Source organism: Xenopus tropicalis, chromosome 8, assembly GCF_000004195.4.
Source record: "Xenopus tropicalis strain Nigerian chromosome 8, UCB_Xtro_10.0, whole genome shotgun sequence".
Classification (NCBI taxonomy): Eukaryota; Metazoa; Chordata; class Amphibia; order Anura; family Pipidae; genus Xenopus; species Xenopus tropicalis.
Window position 1 is genome coordinate 106,522,280 of NC_030684.2, and position 19,424 is coordinate 106,541,703.

At 39.0% G+C, this 19,424-nt stretch overlaps 1 protein-coding gene across 3 annotated transcripts in view; it reads right to left on the reverse strand.

The window, feature by feature from the left end:
* Window positions 1-314: 314 nt before the first annotated feature.
* Window positions 315-19,424, reverse strand: part of rgs6 (regulator of G-protein signaling 6) — a 194,293-nt gene continuing 175,183 nt past the window's right edge. For 2 of the 3 annotated variants that reach the window (XM_004917248.4, XM_012969437.3), the window contains exons 17-18: window positions 9,477-9,530; window positions 315-2,526 (exon numbers count right to left, since the gene is read on the reverse strand). In XM_004917248.4, the coding sequence (XP_004917305.1) occupies window positions 2,476-2,526; window positions 9,477-9,530 (105 nt within the window). In that variant the 3' untranslated portion in view covers window positions 315-2,475. The remainder of the gene's footprint in view (window positions 2,527-9,476; window positions 9,531-19,424) is intronic. The other variant, XM_002936882.5, reaches the window with a different exon arrangement.

The window sequence follows — 19,424 nt, forward strand, 5'->3', positions numbered from 1 at the left end:
CAGATGCACTGATAAGTTTGTAAAAGAGTAAATACAAACTACTATTTTCATTAATAATACATTCAGCATTAGGTCTTGTCAACACTAATATTTCTTAAGCTTCCCCAGCCAGTCTTTTCTCTTTTCCATTTGTTTAAGCTTTATGGAAAATGCTTTCCTGGTGATATTACTAAAGCTAAAAATGTAATTCCCCAGATAGAAATAGGGGCATATTTTGTGGCATACAAATACTGATGACCAGTTGCTGACGCGATCACCATGTCTACTAACTTCCCTCTCTGTCCATTTGTAGTAAACACAGAGCAAGTTAAGGCTGTATTTAGAACATTGTTGTATTTAGGTACTAATCACATGTTGATGTGCATGTTATAGAAGATTGTCTATCAATTACATTATGTATATTCGAGCAATGCATGCACTTAGTGAGAAAATACACACACGTGTGATTTTTTAATCAGCAGGTCTTAGACATGTGTTGGTAAGTGAGTGGGAACTGCAAGAGTTTTTTTTAATGTTATAATAAAAGGTTGGCAGAATCTTACAATGGTATTTGAGTTCTTCATCCTAATTTGTCTATAGGCACCCATTTATGTTTGTATTTATATTTAAGGCATGTGTGTCAAACGTAAGGCCAATGGCATATGGACATTTTGGTTGCAGGTGTGCTCGCGCAGAACACAGCAGCAGTCAAAACGCCCCTATCCACCCCTATCTAGCTTCCCATAGAGATGTATGAGGAAAGAGCTGCCTAAACTGGACCTTCTGGCAACATGCGCATCACAACTCAGTTTCAGCGCACTATTTCTGCTATAGGCAGCACTGGGTCCTAAAAAACATAACAGGGAGTACCCTTGAGAATGATGAGTAATGCAGATTGCTGTTTTTTGTATTTAGTGGGACAATGTGAAAAATGTTTAAGATGATTTTAGTTTGCTAACAGCCATGTGATATAATAGAAAAAAGTCTGTGGAACTCACTTGCTGGCTGAGGGCCATGAAAATCCATTTGAGGGCTTGCCCATCACCCAGGCCTGCTAGCCATGGCCTTCCCCAATGAATCATTTTCAAGAGCAGCAGTGAACTAAAAGGCAGTGTTTGCTGCAATATGATTGGGATTTTATATATAAAATGGGGTGCAACTTAAACATATTACAATAATGCTTTTTACTACCAGTCATAAGCCAAGACCTTTCACCATGCCCACTAATGAGGAGAAGGATGCGATTTTTAAAGGCAAGTGGTTGACCACAAGCCCTCTATGTTTTGTGCATCAAGTAAAGAAGAATAAATGCACCTGGAAATAAGGCTAAAACATAAACAAATAAAACATGTACATTAAATTCCAGCTTGCTTTCAAATAAATTTACTACTATAAGTTAGTTTCTGTTTTGAAGGAAACCCACAAAGCCATCAGCATTTTCAAAAATGACAACGTAATTGTGCCCACGGCGGATCATGAAATTTCTTGGTTTTTTTTAACTCTTTCTAGTGGTGACATGTTGATTGTAGTTCCTCTACGATTATACTAAGCATATTCTGTTATATCCAGAAACATTGGGAAATGTCTTACACTCCTAATAGAAGATATCTATGTGATAACTTTTTTTTCCTATTGAATATATGTCAGATTTTACTGAGATACAAGTTGCCATGGATAAGTCTAATATCTCGCAAAATATACCACAAGCGGTAATGCCTGTGTGCCTCAGCACTGATGATTTATACTGGAAGAAAACGTGAAGATTACTGTGTGGACGACAGTGCAGGTTTGTACTTGAAATGCATGCAGTGGCAACAAAATGTTAAAAAAAAGGGTAATTCAAATCAATGACTTGCTATATAAGTTTATCCAACGACCTTGTTTTTCACCTTGACTGGTAACGCTATCTTTGGAGCAGCATCATGCGTTTGGAAGGATAGACTATGCAGAGCAAACATTTTTTTCAGTTGTATCTTTGACTGGGACACACACAAAATAAAGTCAAGTATCTGCAGCAGAGGTCGCAGGAGAAAAAGGTTCATAAATGTTTGTAATGAACAGCAGTTTCGGGTGGTCAGTCTTCAGAAGTGGCAATGAGGTGCTTCTGCCGGCGGAGAAGATATCAGTTGCAGCTGGATGCCAAGTAGAATGGAGATGAAAGTTTTGTATCGATCTTGGTTTTGTCTCCTGTTATTGCTGATTTGGTTTAAAAACATCCTTCTCATTGACCCTCCCACAGTACCACAGTATGTGATTTCCAATACCAAACTAAAAACACACGGAAAATGTACTTGGCAACTCAGGGTCATCACGAAGCTGCTCAAGCAGAAAGTGTTGATGTAAACAAGGGACAAAAGAACATCTGTTGGGAACTGGACAAATTCCATCTTCCTTTTTCGTTATTTTTGCTTTCACAGTGACCCATGTTCTTGCCTAAAACCGATCCTCACCCAAAGGATGTTAGGTACCTAGTGATCGCTCTTCCATCCTGGGTTGTCAGGACGACTGCATGAGGCCCGTGAGGCGCTTGGATGTCAAAGACTTCCCCTGGAATGGAATGGAAAATGTTTAAAATGGAATGGAAAGGTTTACAATTAGGATAATTAGGAGGCATTGGAATAGCACTGATAACAGAAACAAAAAAAGGGAAATATGAGTATTTTTGGAATGTAAAAAAGAGGGAAGGTTCTTTCTCTGCATATTTGCATTTATAAATACTGTATGTAGAAACTGCCATCCATAGGACAGTGTCAGCTAATACAAGACTATAATGATCTTAAATGTCAGGGTTGTGGAATATGCCTTAGCTTGCACAAATTGTACTTCAGTACACAAGAATGAATGCAAATGTATAGAGAAGGAATGTCTAACAATAAGGTATGCCATTGGTTCCTACTGCATATAGGAGAAATAACAGGCAGATAAAACATGCGTGGAAATGGATAAGGCTTAAGGTCACTTTAACTGGAAAAAGTTCTATCTTAAAATATACTGGTACAGTATAAATGTATAACATAAAAATATACTCGTCGTAGAGCACTGGTCTCTCTCACTCTCGGCACTGCAAGCCAATGAGCATGTTACCTCTTCATTTATTTGCCTCTATGAATGCTTGCTTTAACTATATTGTAACTGAAATCCATACTACACACATTTTTCTTTTTAACAGCTTTATTTGATGAATTATTCCTCTATGTTTAGCCACACTGATATCTTAGAATAGCGTACTGACCCTTCCAAGGCCTGATGGTTGAGCTGAATTATCTTGATTCATAAGAGGTCACAAGGGCTGAAAAATTAAAACCTCATCTTAAGGTCTGGGTAATAATTACAATGTGTTTGTTATACCCAAGCTGGAGCAAGTGAAAATGTAGCCATTCATTTCCAAAAGTGGCTACTTTCACTCTTCTACAGTAAATTTTTCGTGAAATCTATATTCTGCATGTCTCATTTTTATTATATACCTGTAAATATAAAATCTCTCCAGAAAGTTCTTTGTTATGTTATAAAATATCTCTGTATCTAGTTGTATTACTCCCTGTTTAGTAGGGCCTTCAATAACAGGACTCCATTCATAGCAAACTGCAGGCACCACGGACCTGAACAAAAATATATTTCTAATCTGCTTACACTGACATCACCCCAAACCTCACTACCAAATCATATAAGACAGTTTTCAGCTAATCTCAGTCTATAACATTATTAACCCAACAGAATCGCTCGCCTTACCGCTGAAGATGCCAAAAGTGAAGATCAAACTCCTGCAACTCAATTTTGACTATTGCTGGGAAGTGAACTTAATAGCACACCTGGGCATACATCTTATAATTGTTTAGCATTCTATACTTGACCAACTATCCTAAACTGCTAGACAAACTGAAAAAAACTTGTGTACATGGCATACATATAATCTGCCCTGGTTTGGCAGAATCAAAGCTGTCAAGATGGCACTGCTCCCATGTATCTTATACCTTACAGAACATTACCCATACACTTACTGCAAATAGAAGCCCACTCTCTGCAGAAATCCATCTACAACTTTATTTGGGGGGTCCTCATATTAAAGCATCAATTATAACCAAGCCCAAAGGTCATAGGTGGGTTGAGTGTACCTCATATTCATATTATTTAATGAGCAGGTTAGGGGCAACTAACGGGGGAACCATGGAAAATATAGAAAACTAATTTACAGCTCTGTAAACCCTAGCACACCTCCTTGAATCCCCATACCTGCTAGAATCATTCTGAAATAAATACTACCAACAATCAAAATATCAAAACTTTATATAAAGTTCCTAAACAACAAAGACTTCCCACCAGGATGCACTGCCCTACTTTTAGATAACTGTTAATCTAATTACTAAAGCAAGACCCCTGGCAGACTGCAACATAATACCCTTTACACAATACAAAGACTAACACAAAATTCTGAATACACAATTCTTTCACTATCTGCAAATGAGTAATTTTGTGGTATCTAAAATAAAACCTCATCAACCACCTACAACCTGACAACGTTACTCACAATCTGAGCCAACACCCTTAATCTCATTGCTCTACACAAGCTTCTCTCAAACAACCAAGAATGATAAAATGGGAGGATGACCAGAAAATCACTTTGTCTGAAAAAACCTGGATGAATCTAGTAACAGCCAACAGGACTTGCATATGCACAGTCTCTAGCGAGAGAGCATAAACAACTGTATTTTGCTTTTTGTTGGTACTATACACCCTATACGTTAGGCTATAAGCAAACTCAGAGGAAAACCAGATATGGCAACCTCTTTCAGTGGAGGCACATTCATGCTCATGTGGTGGTCCTGCAAAGTGCACACAAAGTTCTAAAAGATGGTAGCAAACCTAATCCTACAGGTTCTTCATTGTACAGTTCAGGCAAGCCCTCACATTTTCACAGCACCAGATCACTCTTGGCAGCAAACTGGAAAAAAGAGGGATTACAGACACTAATAACAAAAGTCAACTGGATCAGTGAGATGGAATCAATTAGCCTCCTAGAAGGAAGCTGTGATGGGAGTTCCTTGGGTCCATTACCTGGCAAACTCAATAGGAGGACCGGTAAACAGAATTTCATGATCTAATTGCCATACACCCAAAAAACTCTTTCAGATGCTATAACCAATCCCTTCAATCCCTCCATCTTCAACAAAGGCACTGAAGATTTTCCTTCCCTTCTTTTTTCTTTCCCCTTTCTTATTCTTCTTTACTTTCTTCCTGTGCATATTCATTTTTACTTTTGATATGGATGAACCATGTATTTCATGATCACCTTTACACAAGATGTTATAACACCATAATGTCTGTCCATAAGAGTATGCTGGAACAACTTGCTCATGTGCGATCTAAAACTTTAAAACCAAAAAACATTTCAAAATTCGAAATAAAGGCCAAAAGAACAAAGGCACTTATAATACACCGGTTCCTTTAAGACACAACTGTCCAACTGAAGGCAAGCAGGCCACATGTGGCCAACGAGAGATTTTTGTTGGGCCCCAGACTGCTGCAGAGCTCTACCGATCTCTTTGGATGACATCATTATTTTATTATAATCTGGCCCCCAAATGTAGCACAGTAAATAGTTTCCCCACTCTAAGGAAAAGCTGAAATTTCAGCTTTCATGTTTTTTGAATAACCTGAAAATGAGATTAAATGTACTCTACCGGGTTCTTTGTCATGCTGAAAGGAGAATGCCAGCATGACCAACCTTTGTTGCATAAATAATTTCCTGCCCAAATATTTTAAAATTTATAGGGCTCATTTAAAACATGGAAGGCAAGGTGATTTTTTTTTTTACTTTGCACCCTGCCTTCCATGTATTCTAAATTGTTGCAGGCTCTGTGCTCTGTTTTGGAGCACAAAGGCCTACTGCTAGCTCCATGAATACAAGGCTGCTTACATTCAGCATCTCTGTATTCATTGGGGGCAGGCAGTGGTGGCATTTCCTGTGCTCTGCGCCTTGTGCCTGCGCACCGTGGTTCATACCAGATTTTTTATCTGCCATGAGGTGCAGATTGCAGCCAGACATGGAAAGAAGTGCCGCCTGATGAAGCACTAAGAGGCACGCTCTTGCACTTCCCAGATCTTTGTAAATGGCCCCTTATGTATTAGTAGTGAACATATCACTGGTCACGCCAGACCCCCAGAAAAGCCTAAAATGTGTGGAAACTCTTGAAGCCTTTACATTTCTGACTAGAGAAATGCAGTATATTAAGATAAAAAAAGTTAACTCTCATGATATATAATAGGACAATAAAACTAATTGGCTGTCAGCTTAGCTGGAGAAGCTGATCATCAATAGCTGGAAGAAGCACAGTCCAGTAAAAACTTCATTCAGACTGGTACCATCCTGTATCTCTCCTATTAGCCATACAAAATTGTAAATATTATCTCTTACAATACCTCTGTGCAACTTCTACTACTTATCTCTCTTGGGCTTAAGTTCTCCCTCAAACTAATCGAACTGTAAGATAATCAAGGTCACCCGTTACCACAAAACTAGTTTCTATAGCTTGTTACTCCACATAATGAATCATTTAAAATAGTTTATTTAAACTCAGTTTTCTTCCATAGTAACCTAAACAACGCTGAAAGGTGATATAGTATCCATTAACCATTATATACACAGCACATTTAAGATACTAGATCTACACACTTTAACTGAGTGATATTTGACAAAACACAGCGTTCCTCTAGGAAAAAAAAGCTTTATTACATTCAGAAATAAAGGTTTCTATGATTGTGCCATGATGAACTGAAACTGCCTATGCAATTTTCCTAGAGCAGTGGGAAATGCATACACAGTGCCCTTGATGTACTTGTTGGGTTCTTGACATTTCCGTTGAGGCAAAGGTCTTTGATGGAGTGATAATACACAACAGTTATTCAGATCGCTTTACTGAAGAAGGAGTTCCAATGAGTAATTCCACCTCACATCCATTTTCTCCCCCATGCAGGGGGCAGATGTTGCACCACAAGACCCTACTTAATTTTCTTTCAACTTCTTGGACTTTAAATTAATTTTAGATCTAACAGAAGGGTTCTGCACACTTAACATTGTTGGAAAGTAAAAAGTAATCTGAAGAAAATGAGAAATGATTAAAGTTAACAAAAAGTTCTTTTAAATAAACCTTTTAAAAACCCTCCCTAGGCTGAACCAGGTTAATAAAATGAATCCCCTGCATACAACCAGGCCAACTGCTAGTGTGCCATCACCTGTATTTTCCTCTGTATGGCATTCTATAATGGCTGCCTTTACAAGTATTAAACACTTACTGGTGGTGAAACCTTCTTTCCACGAGTCTTAATAGGTGTCCTGCTACTGATATAAAGGTTTATGTGGACAGACTGGCAGACAGTACAGGTATGGGATCCATTATCCAGAAACCCAATATCCAGAAAGCTCTGAATTACGGAAAGCCTGTCTCCCATAGACTCCATTTTAATCAAATAATTCAGATTTTTTAAAATTTTTCTTTTTCTCTGTAAAAATAAAACAGTACCTTGTACTTGATCCCAGCTAAGTTATAACTAATCCTTACTGAACTCAAAATAAACGTATTGGGTTTAATTAATATTTGATTGATCTTTTAGTATACTTAAGGTATGAAGATCCCAATTACGGAAAGACCCCTTATCCAGAATACCCTTAGTCCCAAGCATTCTGGATAATGGGTCCTATACCTGTACTGCACACATTTTCTCTTTCTCTATTTCTTGCTCCATTTAAATGTATACAGTATAGTTACATAGTTACATATGACCATCTTTGATAAAAATGTTTACAAAGATTTAATTGTGTTCCTTTATTTTCCGTCACAATAGAGATTCAGATTATAATCTTACCTCAGCCAAATCCCTGCATCTCTTTCACTCTCTTTGTTAAATCACAGGACTCTCTCTCCTGTTAAAGCAAATGACTTCCAAGCAGCTGCACAGTAAAAGTTAATAAACCACCAAGAGAAAGGTTCAATAGATCCTGCTTTGTGTTTAGGGACCCCCACTGTACAACAGTGGCTCTGATCTTGAGAGCATGTCCCTGCCATAAAGCAAGATAGGGTATATGTTGTTTACCAGTGCAGAAATGAAAAGGAAATGGTCACAGGTACCAGGAAGTGAACTCCTTCATGGAAGTATAAGAAGTGCCAATAACCTTTCCATAAAGAATACACTGCTTTTTTTTAGCAGCAATGTAATAGACGCCCATGCGTTTTTCAGATAAAGGCATACTGACTGATTTTGTTTTTGTCCTGCGAGATACATGCTCAGAAATATAGGTCTGGAGTATGCCAAAAAGTAAACAGAGTTAGTCACATGAGTACTCATAAGTGGATTCCTCCATGTAAGCATTTTCCAGAATGCACAGATTGCCAGTCTGGGCCTGAGCAGGGGTGCTTTTTCCACGGCACAAGGTCTCAAATGGCATATTACAAGACGAGGTAAAAACTGCTTTCAGGTAACCTTTTTTTCATTCTACTCCCATGTAACTGGAGGAGTCCCAAGCCGGACTTGGATTTCTTACTATTGAGTGCTATTCTGATACCTACTGCGAGTTGCTATCTTACTCCCTTCCCATTGTTCTTCTGATTGGCTGCTGGGGGAAAGGGAGGGAGTGATATCACTCCAACTTGCAGTGCTGCAGTAAATTGTTTTCCCATGACAGTATTCCTATAACTTTGTTGCTACCCCTATAAAGTTTAAGGGCCTGAGGTCACAGGTAGCTGAAAGGGACAAATTTATTATTAGGTTGCATTCAGGATCGGGCCTTACATAGATGCTACAGTGCCAGTTCATTTCTGTACAGAAACTTTAGAGTTTCTTAGAGAAGGCAAGTCTAACTGGAAAATATACAGAAAGCTCTGTGCATGCACATAAGACATTATATCCTCTGCTCTCTAAACAGCAAATTAGCCCTATGCTTGTGTATGCTTGTGATTTATTTATCTGTTTTAAAAGTTACTGTAACTATGTAAAACACTGTCTTAAGGTGGCGACACACGTGGGGATTTTTGATCTTTCGTGCGACCATCGGTTCCCACCCTCCACAGACGTTCAGGGCCGAATCGTCAGATATAGAGGTAGAAACAAAAGGATTTCTACCTCCTTCTGCCGATTCAGCCCTGAAGGTAGATTTTGCTCAGGCACCTTCAATGACACCCTTTCAAAAATTTTTAACCCGTCCGATCGGCGAGTCGACCGATGTCTGCAGCCTTTTGCGATATCGGTCACCTCGCCAAATCGCCATACACACACCAAATATCGTAGGAAACCTCGTATCATCTATGCATGTATGGCCAGCTTAAGGTTTGGTAACGGTCTGAGTTTAATTTTGGTACAGATCCAAGAAGCTATGACTCAATAGAACATTTGCAAATCAGGGCAATAGCGGCACCCCTAGCTACATGATTATTGCACTTCTGTTTATGCAGCCATTTACAGCAGGTCTGAAAGAGAAATCAGAAGGCCACTGCTCAAGAACTTACCACGCTGCGAGTGAACTTTTCTAACGAGGTTCTACGACCTTGCTCATTCTCAGTCTTAAAAAAACAAAAGGGGGATGAGAGGGGAAAATACAGGGAAAAAAATCTTCAGCTTTCAGCAGTTTGTGTGTGTGCAATGAACGAAAAGTTAGAAAAGCAAATAAAAGGCAAAAATTCTAAATAAAGAGATAAATAGCAGTAAGTGTAAGCAATGAAACGAATGTGGAAAAATTAAATTTTGAAGCTTGAGAGCTCTGTATCTAAATCTAGATTAATAAGTATTTTATCTGAATAAAGGGAAATAGTCTGCTGTTGTTTGTGCCTTTCAAATTTGTCGGTAACAAAAGTCTAACACTGTTTGTTTTGTATGTCCTAGTCCCCTTATTAAAGGGGAAATATTTATTTCTGGAGGATATAAGTTCTTAATATCTGAAGCAGTGCACCAGCCACTGTATTACCACTGATAGACCAGCTTGGTTGAAGCCAGGAAATTTGGATACAGTGGTTTAACTATAATACAGCAGATTCCATGGCCGTTGGGACCCCCGTGGGTCAGGGTAGCCTGGTACAGGGTCTGCTGTATTGTAGTCCCCCTCACCTATGTGGTACAGCGTGTAGCCTGCTGCAAGTAAGCAAACAGCTGAAGGCTGAACGGGGGTAGCAAGTGCAGTGTTCCCGCACCGGGCCTCCCTGAACTTTTTTTGCGGAGAGGCCTGGTTGCTGGTAATTATGTCACTGGTTGGATACTAATCTAAAGTGAGCGCCATTGGTTATTTGCTCCTGACTCAGTTAATGTATAGAGCAGACAGCTTCACTTGGCAGTGCAATCTGAATTACAAATGGAGCCAAGTCAGCAGTCACAGAAACTGTTTACCCAAAGGTAGAACACCAGCCTACTGTAGAGTGTGCCTTGACTTGGTCTTTGAGTTCCCTGAATAAGAATAAGATATAAAGGCAAATAGCTAACAATATCCTATTATCTGTCTCCACTGGGTGTAGCTCAAGGACTGTATCGGGGAACAGACAGAAACAGTTAGCACAGAATCAATTCATTCCAAGAAGCAATGAATATAAGCCTCAGATTGGAACTATGCCTTGGATATATTTTAAACATTCATTACTAAGATGTGCCTAAAATTTTGCATGTAGGGGACTGTCCATCATTTATAACCATATGCTACAATAGGCTTTTAGATAATGCAAATTCATTTTGAACTAGGTAGTTAGAAGCTAATATATTGATGCTTAAGGCATGCGGTTCCAAATTATTGAAATGTCCTTTATCCAGAAAACTAGTCTCTAGATTTTATCATACAGATCCCATACTTGTATATACAGTGGTGTGAAAAACTATTTGCCCCCTTCCTGATTTCTTATTCTTTTGCATGTTTGTCACACAAAATGTTTCTGATCATCAAACACATTTAACTATTAGTCAAAGATAACATAATTGAACACAAAATGCAGTTTTTAAATGAAGGTTTACGTTATTAAGGGAGAAAAAAAACTCCAAATCTACATGGCCCTGTGTGAAAAAGTGATTGCCCCCCTTGTTAAAAAATAACTTAACTGTGGTTTATCACACCTGAGTTCAATTTCTGTAGTCACCCCCAGGCCTGATTACTGCCACACCTGTTTCAGTCAAGAAATCACTTAAATAGGAGCTACCTGACACAGAGAAGTAGACCAAAAGCACCTCAAAAGCTAGACATCATGCCAAGATCCAAAGAAATTCAGGAACAAATGAGAACAAAAGTAATTGAGATCTATCAGTCTGGTAAAGGTTATAAAGCCATTTCTAAAGCTTTGGGACTCCAGCGAACCACAGTGAGAGCCATTATCCACAAATGGCAAAAACATGGAACAGTGGTGAACCTTCCCAGGAGTGGCCGGCCGACCAAAATTACCCCAAGAGCGCAGAGACAACTCATCCGAGAGGCCACAAAAGACCCCAGGACAACATCTAAAGAACTGCAGGCCTCACTTGCCTCAATTAAGGTCAGTGTTCACGACTCCACCATAAGAAAGAGACTGGGCAAAAACGGCCTGCATGGCAGATTTCCAAGGCGCAAACCACTTTTAAGCAAAAAGAACATTAAGGCTCGTCTCAATTTTGCTAAAAAACATCTCAATGATTGCCAAGACTTTTGGGAAAATACCTTGTGGACCGACGAGACAAAAGTTGAACTTTTTGGAAGGTGCGTGTCCCGTTACATCTGGCGTAAAAGTAACACAGCATTTCAGAAAAAGAACATCATACCAACAGTAAAATATGGTAGTGGTAGTGTGATGGTCTGGGGTTGTTTTGCTGCTTCAGGACCTGGAAGGCTTGCTGTGATAGATGGAACCATGAATTCTACTGTCTACCAAAAATCCTGAAGGAGAATGTCCGGCCATCTGGTCGTCAACTCAAGCTGAAGCGATCTTGGGTGCTGCAGCAGGACAATGACCCAAAACACACCAGCAAATCCACCTCTGAATGGCTGAAGAAAAACAAAATGAAGACTTTGGAGTGGCCTAGTCAAAGTCCTGACCTGAATCCTATTGAGATGTTGTGGCATGACCTTAAAAAGGCGGTTCATGCTAGAAAACCCTCAAATAAAGCTGAATTACAACAATTCTGCAAAGATGAGTGGGCCAAAATTCCTCCAGAGCGCTGTAAAAGACTCGTTGCAAGTTATCGCAAACGCTTGATTGCAGTTATTGCTGCTAAGGGTGGCCCAACCAGTTATTAGGTTCAGGGGGCAATTACTTTTTCACACAGGGCCATGTAGGTTTGGATTTTTTTTCTCCCTAAATAATAAAAACCCTCATTTAAAAACTGCATTTTGTGTTTACTTGTGTTATCTTTGACTAATAGTTAAATGTGTTTGATGATCAGAAACATTTTGTGTGACAAACATGCAAAAGAATAAGAAATCAGGAAGGGGGCAAATAGTTTTTCACACCACTGTATATATGTGTACGAAGGTTTTTATGTATTCACGTAATTATATACCAGAATCCAGAGGTGATTATTTTAAAGCAAATGGACTTGCTTAGTTATCTTAAAGAGACTTCCTTTGGATTATCACCGCTAGATACTGCATATCTTACACAAATAATAAAAAGGTGTATGACAGATAGACAGGGCAGTCTCTTTCTCCACTTGAAAAATGTACACTGCATGAGATTTGCTAGACCATGAGCCAACATGTTGATGAATTGGTTAGCAGGAGAACATACATGTCCTGCCAGCTTTTGTTGCACTACAAGTTCCAAAATAACCTTTTTGGTTCAAGTAGATGAAGTTCAACAATATTTAGAAGACCTGGTTGGACAAGCATGACACATAAAAAAACAAGGGGGAAACTCACCTTTAAATGAACTTAATATACTATGTTGTACATAACAAAACTCTAAGCATTAGACTTAGATTTTTAGGGTTTGCATTAGTGGATTTACTGTTCTGCTTCTCTCAGCCTCAACTTTAGAAAGCTATCTGGCTGTTCAGGTGAGTGACCATGGGAACCTGAGATCAGTATTTATCTTTCTGTTCAGTTCCCTATCTTTCCATTTTTTCAACTGTAACATTGAAATAAATTCCTTGTTTCTAAAGTCAGTGACCTTAGCAATCAGATAGCAGCTAAAATCCCCAATTGGAGAGAATTGCCAAAAACGTAATAAAAAATCTCATTTTATGGTGAATGTCCCCATTGTGTTAATAAAAAAAATATTCTCAAAAGTCCATAGCATTTCTTTTACATTAAAGACTTAAGCCACACAAATATTTCGGGGGTGGGGGGGTGTCACAATTTTAACCTATTAATTTTATACCCTATCACTTAAAGACTTATAAACCCTTCCAAATTTACCTGAGACAGTGCTGGGGCATGATGGGGTGTGACATGGGGCATAACTGCAAATAATAACAGTGGTTTTATATCTGTGTACATCTCTAATACTGCATTTCTGTTAGTAAAAGCTCATTATGAGTCTTTCTATTATCACGTGAACCACTTTTTTCAAGCAAAAGAGACTTGAGGACTTAGTCACCAAAATAATGCAAGCTGCAAATGCTATGTTGTTTACACTTTGCACCTTGCCCCAACTGAATATGAAAGTTTGCTCTCCTAGAATTGGGGAGCAGTTAATGAATAGCATATTGACTTCCACTGGCATGCCCCTAGCTTGTGGCTCTTTCAGAATGTCAGGGGTGCTGGGAAACAAAGATGATAGGGTGCCCTGTATTTAGTATAGGGCTCTCTTGTGTCTGACAGAGCTGCACTTTTGCCTTGTGCTGGGCTTTTTAGCTGGTGCAGAGTCAGGGCAGAACTAGGGGTAGGCATGGGCCTAGTGCCCAAGGATTGGGGGGGGGCTAGGACCCTAGACACGTACCTCTTCTCCAACCCTGTGCTTTAAGAAGCTGCTGAGTGGGGGCCATGTAGGACAGCCGGGCGGGGGGCAACAGAGTACTTGCCAAACGGGATGGGGTAACAGTTGTGGTTGTGCGGAGTGAGGCCAGTGAGGCTTTGGCAGTAGCAATGCTTTAAAGGCTTAGGGCATCTGTATTACAAATGGGCTCTTTAGCACTCCTGCAGTTGTGGCAAGAAAATAGTTCATTTTTAATGATATTTTAAACCATTTCCCAACAATAGTGTGTATTGCCTAATGGTCTCTGAATGTTTATGGTTAATAACCTTACAGACAAAATTGGCCTCCATACATTATATTAAAAGATGGAATTGTGTGTAGCACCCCATAAACAATTCTCGCTGCATTTAATTTGTAATATTTTTTCATCTTTATAACTCTCACTATGGACTTTGGAGAACATTTAAAAGACCACAGAAATCTGAAAGTGAAAGTCCAATGATAACAGTTTAAAGCTAATTAAGGCACCAATGAAACTGTCACTATATCGACAAAAAAATATTGTAACATTCACAAAAATGTATTTTAAAGAGTTTTTTTTAAAAGAAACCAGAAGCAGAGATACTTATATAATATCTTTTGTAATATCTTTTGCTTCTGTGCAGATGGGCTTCAGTTCTGATGGGCTTGCTGTGGGGTACACACTTATGGGGCAAAAATATAATAAAATACTTAAATTTTGCCGTTAACCAAAAACCCCAAAATGCTTATTTTTTCTCTGCCCCATAAAATTAAATGGACTAAATAATTAAGCCTGCAGAGTAATAATTGCTCACAATAGTGATCCCTCATGTGCTTGGTGTTGCTAAGCTAAGAAACCACAATTACTGGCATTGACTACTGGCATGGGATCTGTTACCCGGAAAACCGTTATTCAGAAAGTATAAAATATATTTCCTTTTTCTCTGTAATTATAAAACAGTACCTGTACTTGATTCCAACTAAGACATAATTCATCCATATTGGAGGCAAAACAATCCTATTGGGTTTATTTAATGTTCAAATGATTTTTTTATAAGACGTAGAGTAGAAAGTATGGAGATCCAGATTACAGAAACCCCCAGGTCCCAAGCATTTTGGATAACAGATCCTATACCTGTACCTGTTTTAGGGGAGGGGGGATTGGGGCTGAACACCACTGTGACCTTTCAGTACTCAGGTGTGCATAACTACTGACAAGGTGGGTACATTTTACATTTATATTTGTGAATGTTACAAGTATGAAGAACACTGTATTTTACTGAAGTAACAGTTCTCTTTGAAATCACCATCTTAGCAAAATGTAAGAAATCTGCACAAATGAATGAAACATAAAAATAATGAGTAAATATGCAGCTTTTGCATATTAAATGACTAATTATAACACCAGCCATTGCATAGGGCTTAAGAAAAGCATGTTGAATAACTGCAAGAAAGATAAATCTAATCACAGCATGGCACACAGGGTGTTAATGAACACTAGGCACACAAGGAAGCACAATTCATAGGAACTGACATCCAAGCAGGTAAGACGACATGCAAGCACATCAGCGGCAGTTATTGGGATTTGGTATTGCTGAGAAGCAGATTGGATTAGTAATGCTTGGGAAAGAATGACATAAATGAGGATCATTCTTAAACACACGTGGTGCAGTTGTTTTCCCATTAAATTTCTCAACATTTGTCCTGATACATAAAATATATATCTGAGCTAAACCTACAAGGAAATCTGCCACTATATAGTATTACACAATCCAGCCATGTATTAAGAAGTCAGTCAAAGGTTAATTGACCATAACTATATAATACCATATAATATAGGGGTTCACAGCTCAGTGGGGTTCAGCGTTTACATGTACAGTCGGTGTATCTTCAATTGAACATTCTGTGTGCGTGTAAGTTCTACAGAGGGGGACATATACTGATGTGAGCCTTGATACAATGGCCCAGTGAAAGTCATTAAGCTCTGCTTTAAATCCATATTCTTTCCTTTGTGATAACTCCAGTTTTGCATCTATAGACCATTAGCCCTTAATTATTTGTGCTTGATGAAAGCTAAGCAGCATAAATCCATATTAGTGGCAAAACAATCCTATTAATTTAATGTAGACTTAAGGTGTTGGGATTCAAGTTCTGGGAAAACCACTTCTTTGGGAAAACCCTAGGTCCCAGGTATTTAATTCTATTCACATTCTCAATTCTAGTAGAAAATATGGTAAGTAAAGAGCCCACTTTTGCCTCACCTGAATAAAAATGAGCCTTACAAGTGATGCTAGATTAAGAGAGCTATGTCACCTAGCACTCAATAGTAAAAAATCCAAGTCCAGCTTGGAGTAGGAGAAACAACAACTTGTTTAAATAGCTGCTGGAAAGCAATGCTAATGTGTAGCGCTGGCTCCTTCTGAAAGCTCAGACTCAGGCACAATGCACTGTCATGGCTGCCTACTCACCAATATAACAACTAGAAAATACATTTGTTGGTTGAAGAATAACATTTTAAATGACAGAGTAAATTATTTACTATGTAAACAGTGTAATTTAGAAATAAAAAGTACACCATAAAAAATCATGACAGAATCACTTTAAGGTTGCCACCTGACCCTTGTTTCACCACCCTAGCCAGTAAACCACAAGCTAAGGCCTGGGCCAGTACCAGTGTATGAACAGCCTACCGGAATACTGGGAAAACCCCCAGGTCCCTGAGGGCCCATCAGGCCCAAACTCCCCTGACACATTCCGGCAGCAGCTATCTCTAACATACCCTCCCCCCCGGTGACCTTAGGCTGCTATATAAGCGATAGCTAAGGGAGATGGCAAATTAGGGTCAGGGCGGGAGTGCATGCAACGCTGGCTGGTACTACAAATTACCACCAAGGTTGCCGGTAAATTTGTAATGCTATTCCTTCTCCACCTCCCTGCATAGTAATTTACATGCCCTACCCATTTAAACTGTCCTGCCAACCCATTTGGTGCACTGCATGCAAGATCACAATTTTGTATCTTTCCCACTATCTGTACTGAACATGCACTTTTATAACACTCCTATACTCACACTGTACCAGAGACATTAGTATGATTTCCATCATACACAGACCTTATAACACGACCAGACAAATATTATGAGACAAAACCACACATTTTTTCAACAGACACAACAGCACAAAGTAAGCATATACAAATACAGTCAGGCAGCACCTGCACTACAGGAGGTACCCACCTCAGAGTAAAGTGGACAGTACTCTAAAATTATCTTTAGCCCTGGGACAGCATATAGTACAGTGGAAGAGACCACTTTTATATTATAATACCACAGCGTAAAAGTACTCCACCATAAAGCAATCTCATTCATCAAACAGAAATGGCATCAGTCAGTAAAAGTATCCAGTACAGGAGATACTATACACATAATGTGATACCGGTGCAGATATAAAATACAAGGGATGGTAATCTAAGCACTATCTGTAATCTACTTGCCTGCATAAGGTACATCTCTAAGTATTAGCTGTAACCCATCAGCCAACATATGGTATAGAAAGATACAAGGAGATAATACAGCAGGATTAGCTGCATTCCCCAGAGCTCTATACGCTGCATGATGTCATACTGGTTGCTACAGGCAATTAGACCTATAGAAAACTTTCCACATTATATTACATATACCAGATGATGTTATAACATTATCTTGTAACTCCTGCAATAACCACTTAGCTTTTCATTGTGTGGTGCACCCAACCCCCTCCCTGCAAAAATCATGAAACGGCCATTAAATGGGGGGACCCATGAAACCCCTGTCCTGTCAGCCCTGGCAATTTGCCCCTTATGCTTTTTTAATTATTATTAATAAATCCTGTATCCACAGGAACCTTTCTTGATGCCTAACCTTCAGCATATGATTGTAATATTTGCACAGAGAAGAAACATTTTACTGCTAATAGACTAATATACATCATGTCCTTATTTGGTCAAGTAGTAATCAGGGGTAATACTGCAGTTTGTGAAGGTGGCTGGGTCCATTGGGGGTTGCAGGGTCCCCTGAGGCAGAAGCCCCGGTGGGCCCTGCACCCCCCAGTCCGACCCTGTGCACAATGTCTAAGAACATGATTGTCTACATCATACTAAAAGTTAGCTTAAAGGTGAACTACCCCAAGTCTTGCTGTTTGAGAATTAAAAATCAGAAAAAAGGATTTCCTGGCACATGTTCCAGTTTTAGAATGTATAATTGTTACCTATGGAAACTTTCACAGCCACAATGTTGTCATCAATCTGTACCACATAGTGAAATATTGCTAACTACATTTTGACCTCTCTGCAATTCACAAAAGCTATTGTTGTATTGATATTACAAGTATTTATACCACAGGTCTCTTATCTATAAATTGTCTTTGAGAATTAGTCTCCCCTAGCATAAACCTCTCCTGAGCACTAGGCACACCGTTATTTACTCATTCAATAACATGAGTTAGTATTGTACTTGAATATATGGCACAAACTTGGATAAAATGTACAGATTATACATGGTCATGCCAATATGCAACAAGTTAATCTTTACAGAGAGAATTTTTAGAAACAAAACAAAAAAAAAAACATATTACATTGGCTCTCCTTTATATTCAGGACTGGACTGCTGTGCCGATTGTGTCCCACTTACAGGAAGTGAAGCTGTCATGTGATAAAGTGGGTGACCTACATAATGGAGTAATCGTGTCATTAGGACTTATATCAGTGTCAGGCAGTGTTTTTTCCCCTCTCCTGTTCAGCAGCTCAGAATATATGCCTTAAACAAAGATGAAGGTCTCTTTGTCACACTGTGTTGGGCAGGGGGTGGCATGATGTCCCAACAGCCTGGAGCAAAGATGTAGATCGTAATCCACCCCCCTTACCCCTGCGTGGGAAAAATCTGGAGTTCTGGCAGCTGTGTATTGCAAGTTTTAAATGCTCAAGGGCATTGCTGAGCTAAGGGACAAGAAAGGTAATATTGGTTTCAGATTAGTCTGCTCCATGTGCGCAGCATGTTCTGTGACCATAACAAGCCTCCTACTCATACTCTTATTTACAAATAAAGTAGCGGAAGTGGCTGCTAGTTTTCATTTACTAACACTGGCAGTTGCCAATAGCAACCAACCAGCAATTAGCTTTAAACAGTGTACTACAAGGTAGAAAATGAACTGGTTGCTAAGGGTAGCTACACTGTGGAAGTTTCGTCTGTATGTTCATAAGTCAGCCCCACATTAGTTGTCCTTGCTGAGGTACTGTAAGTCTAACCTTAGAAACCAAACAGTGTTTTGCACTTTGCTTTAATTATTTCTCATGCAAGGTTCTTAAAATGAAGCAAGGACAGCTTTATCATATAATATTATAGTTTATAATACACAAGAGCCATGAATATCCTGTAAATTATATTCTTATAAACAGTCCTTAGTTATGTCATTAGATATAATCAGTGCTTAGTGATATAATTTCTGTCCCATGAATCACTGAAACATGTGTATTATAATAAATTATGTACCTACCCCCTGTTGTAAAATATAAGGATATTAGAGGTTACCTCAGAGTTCCATG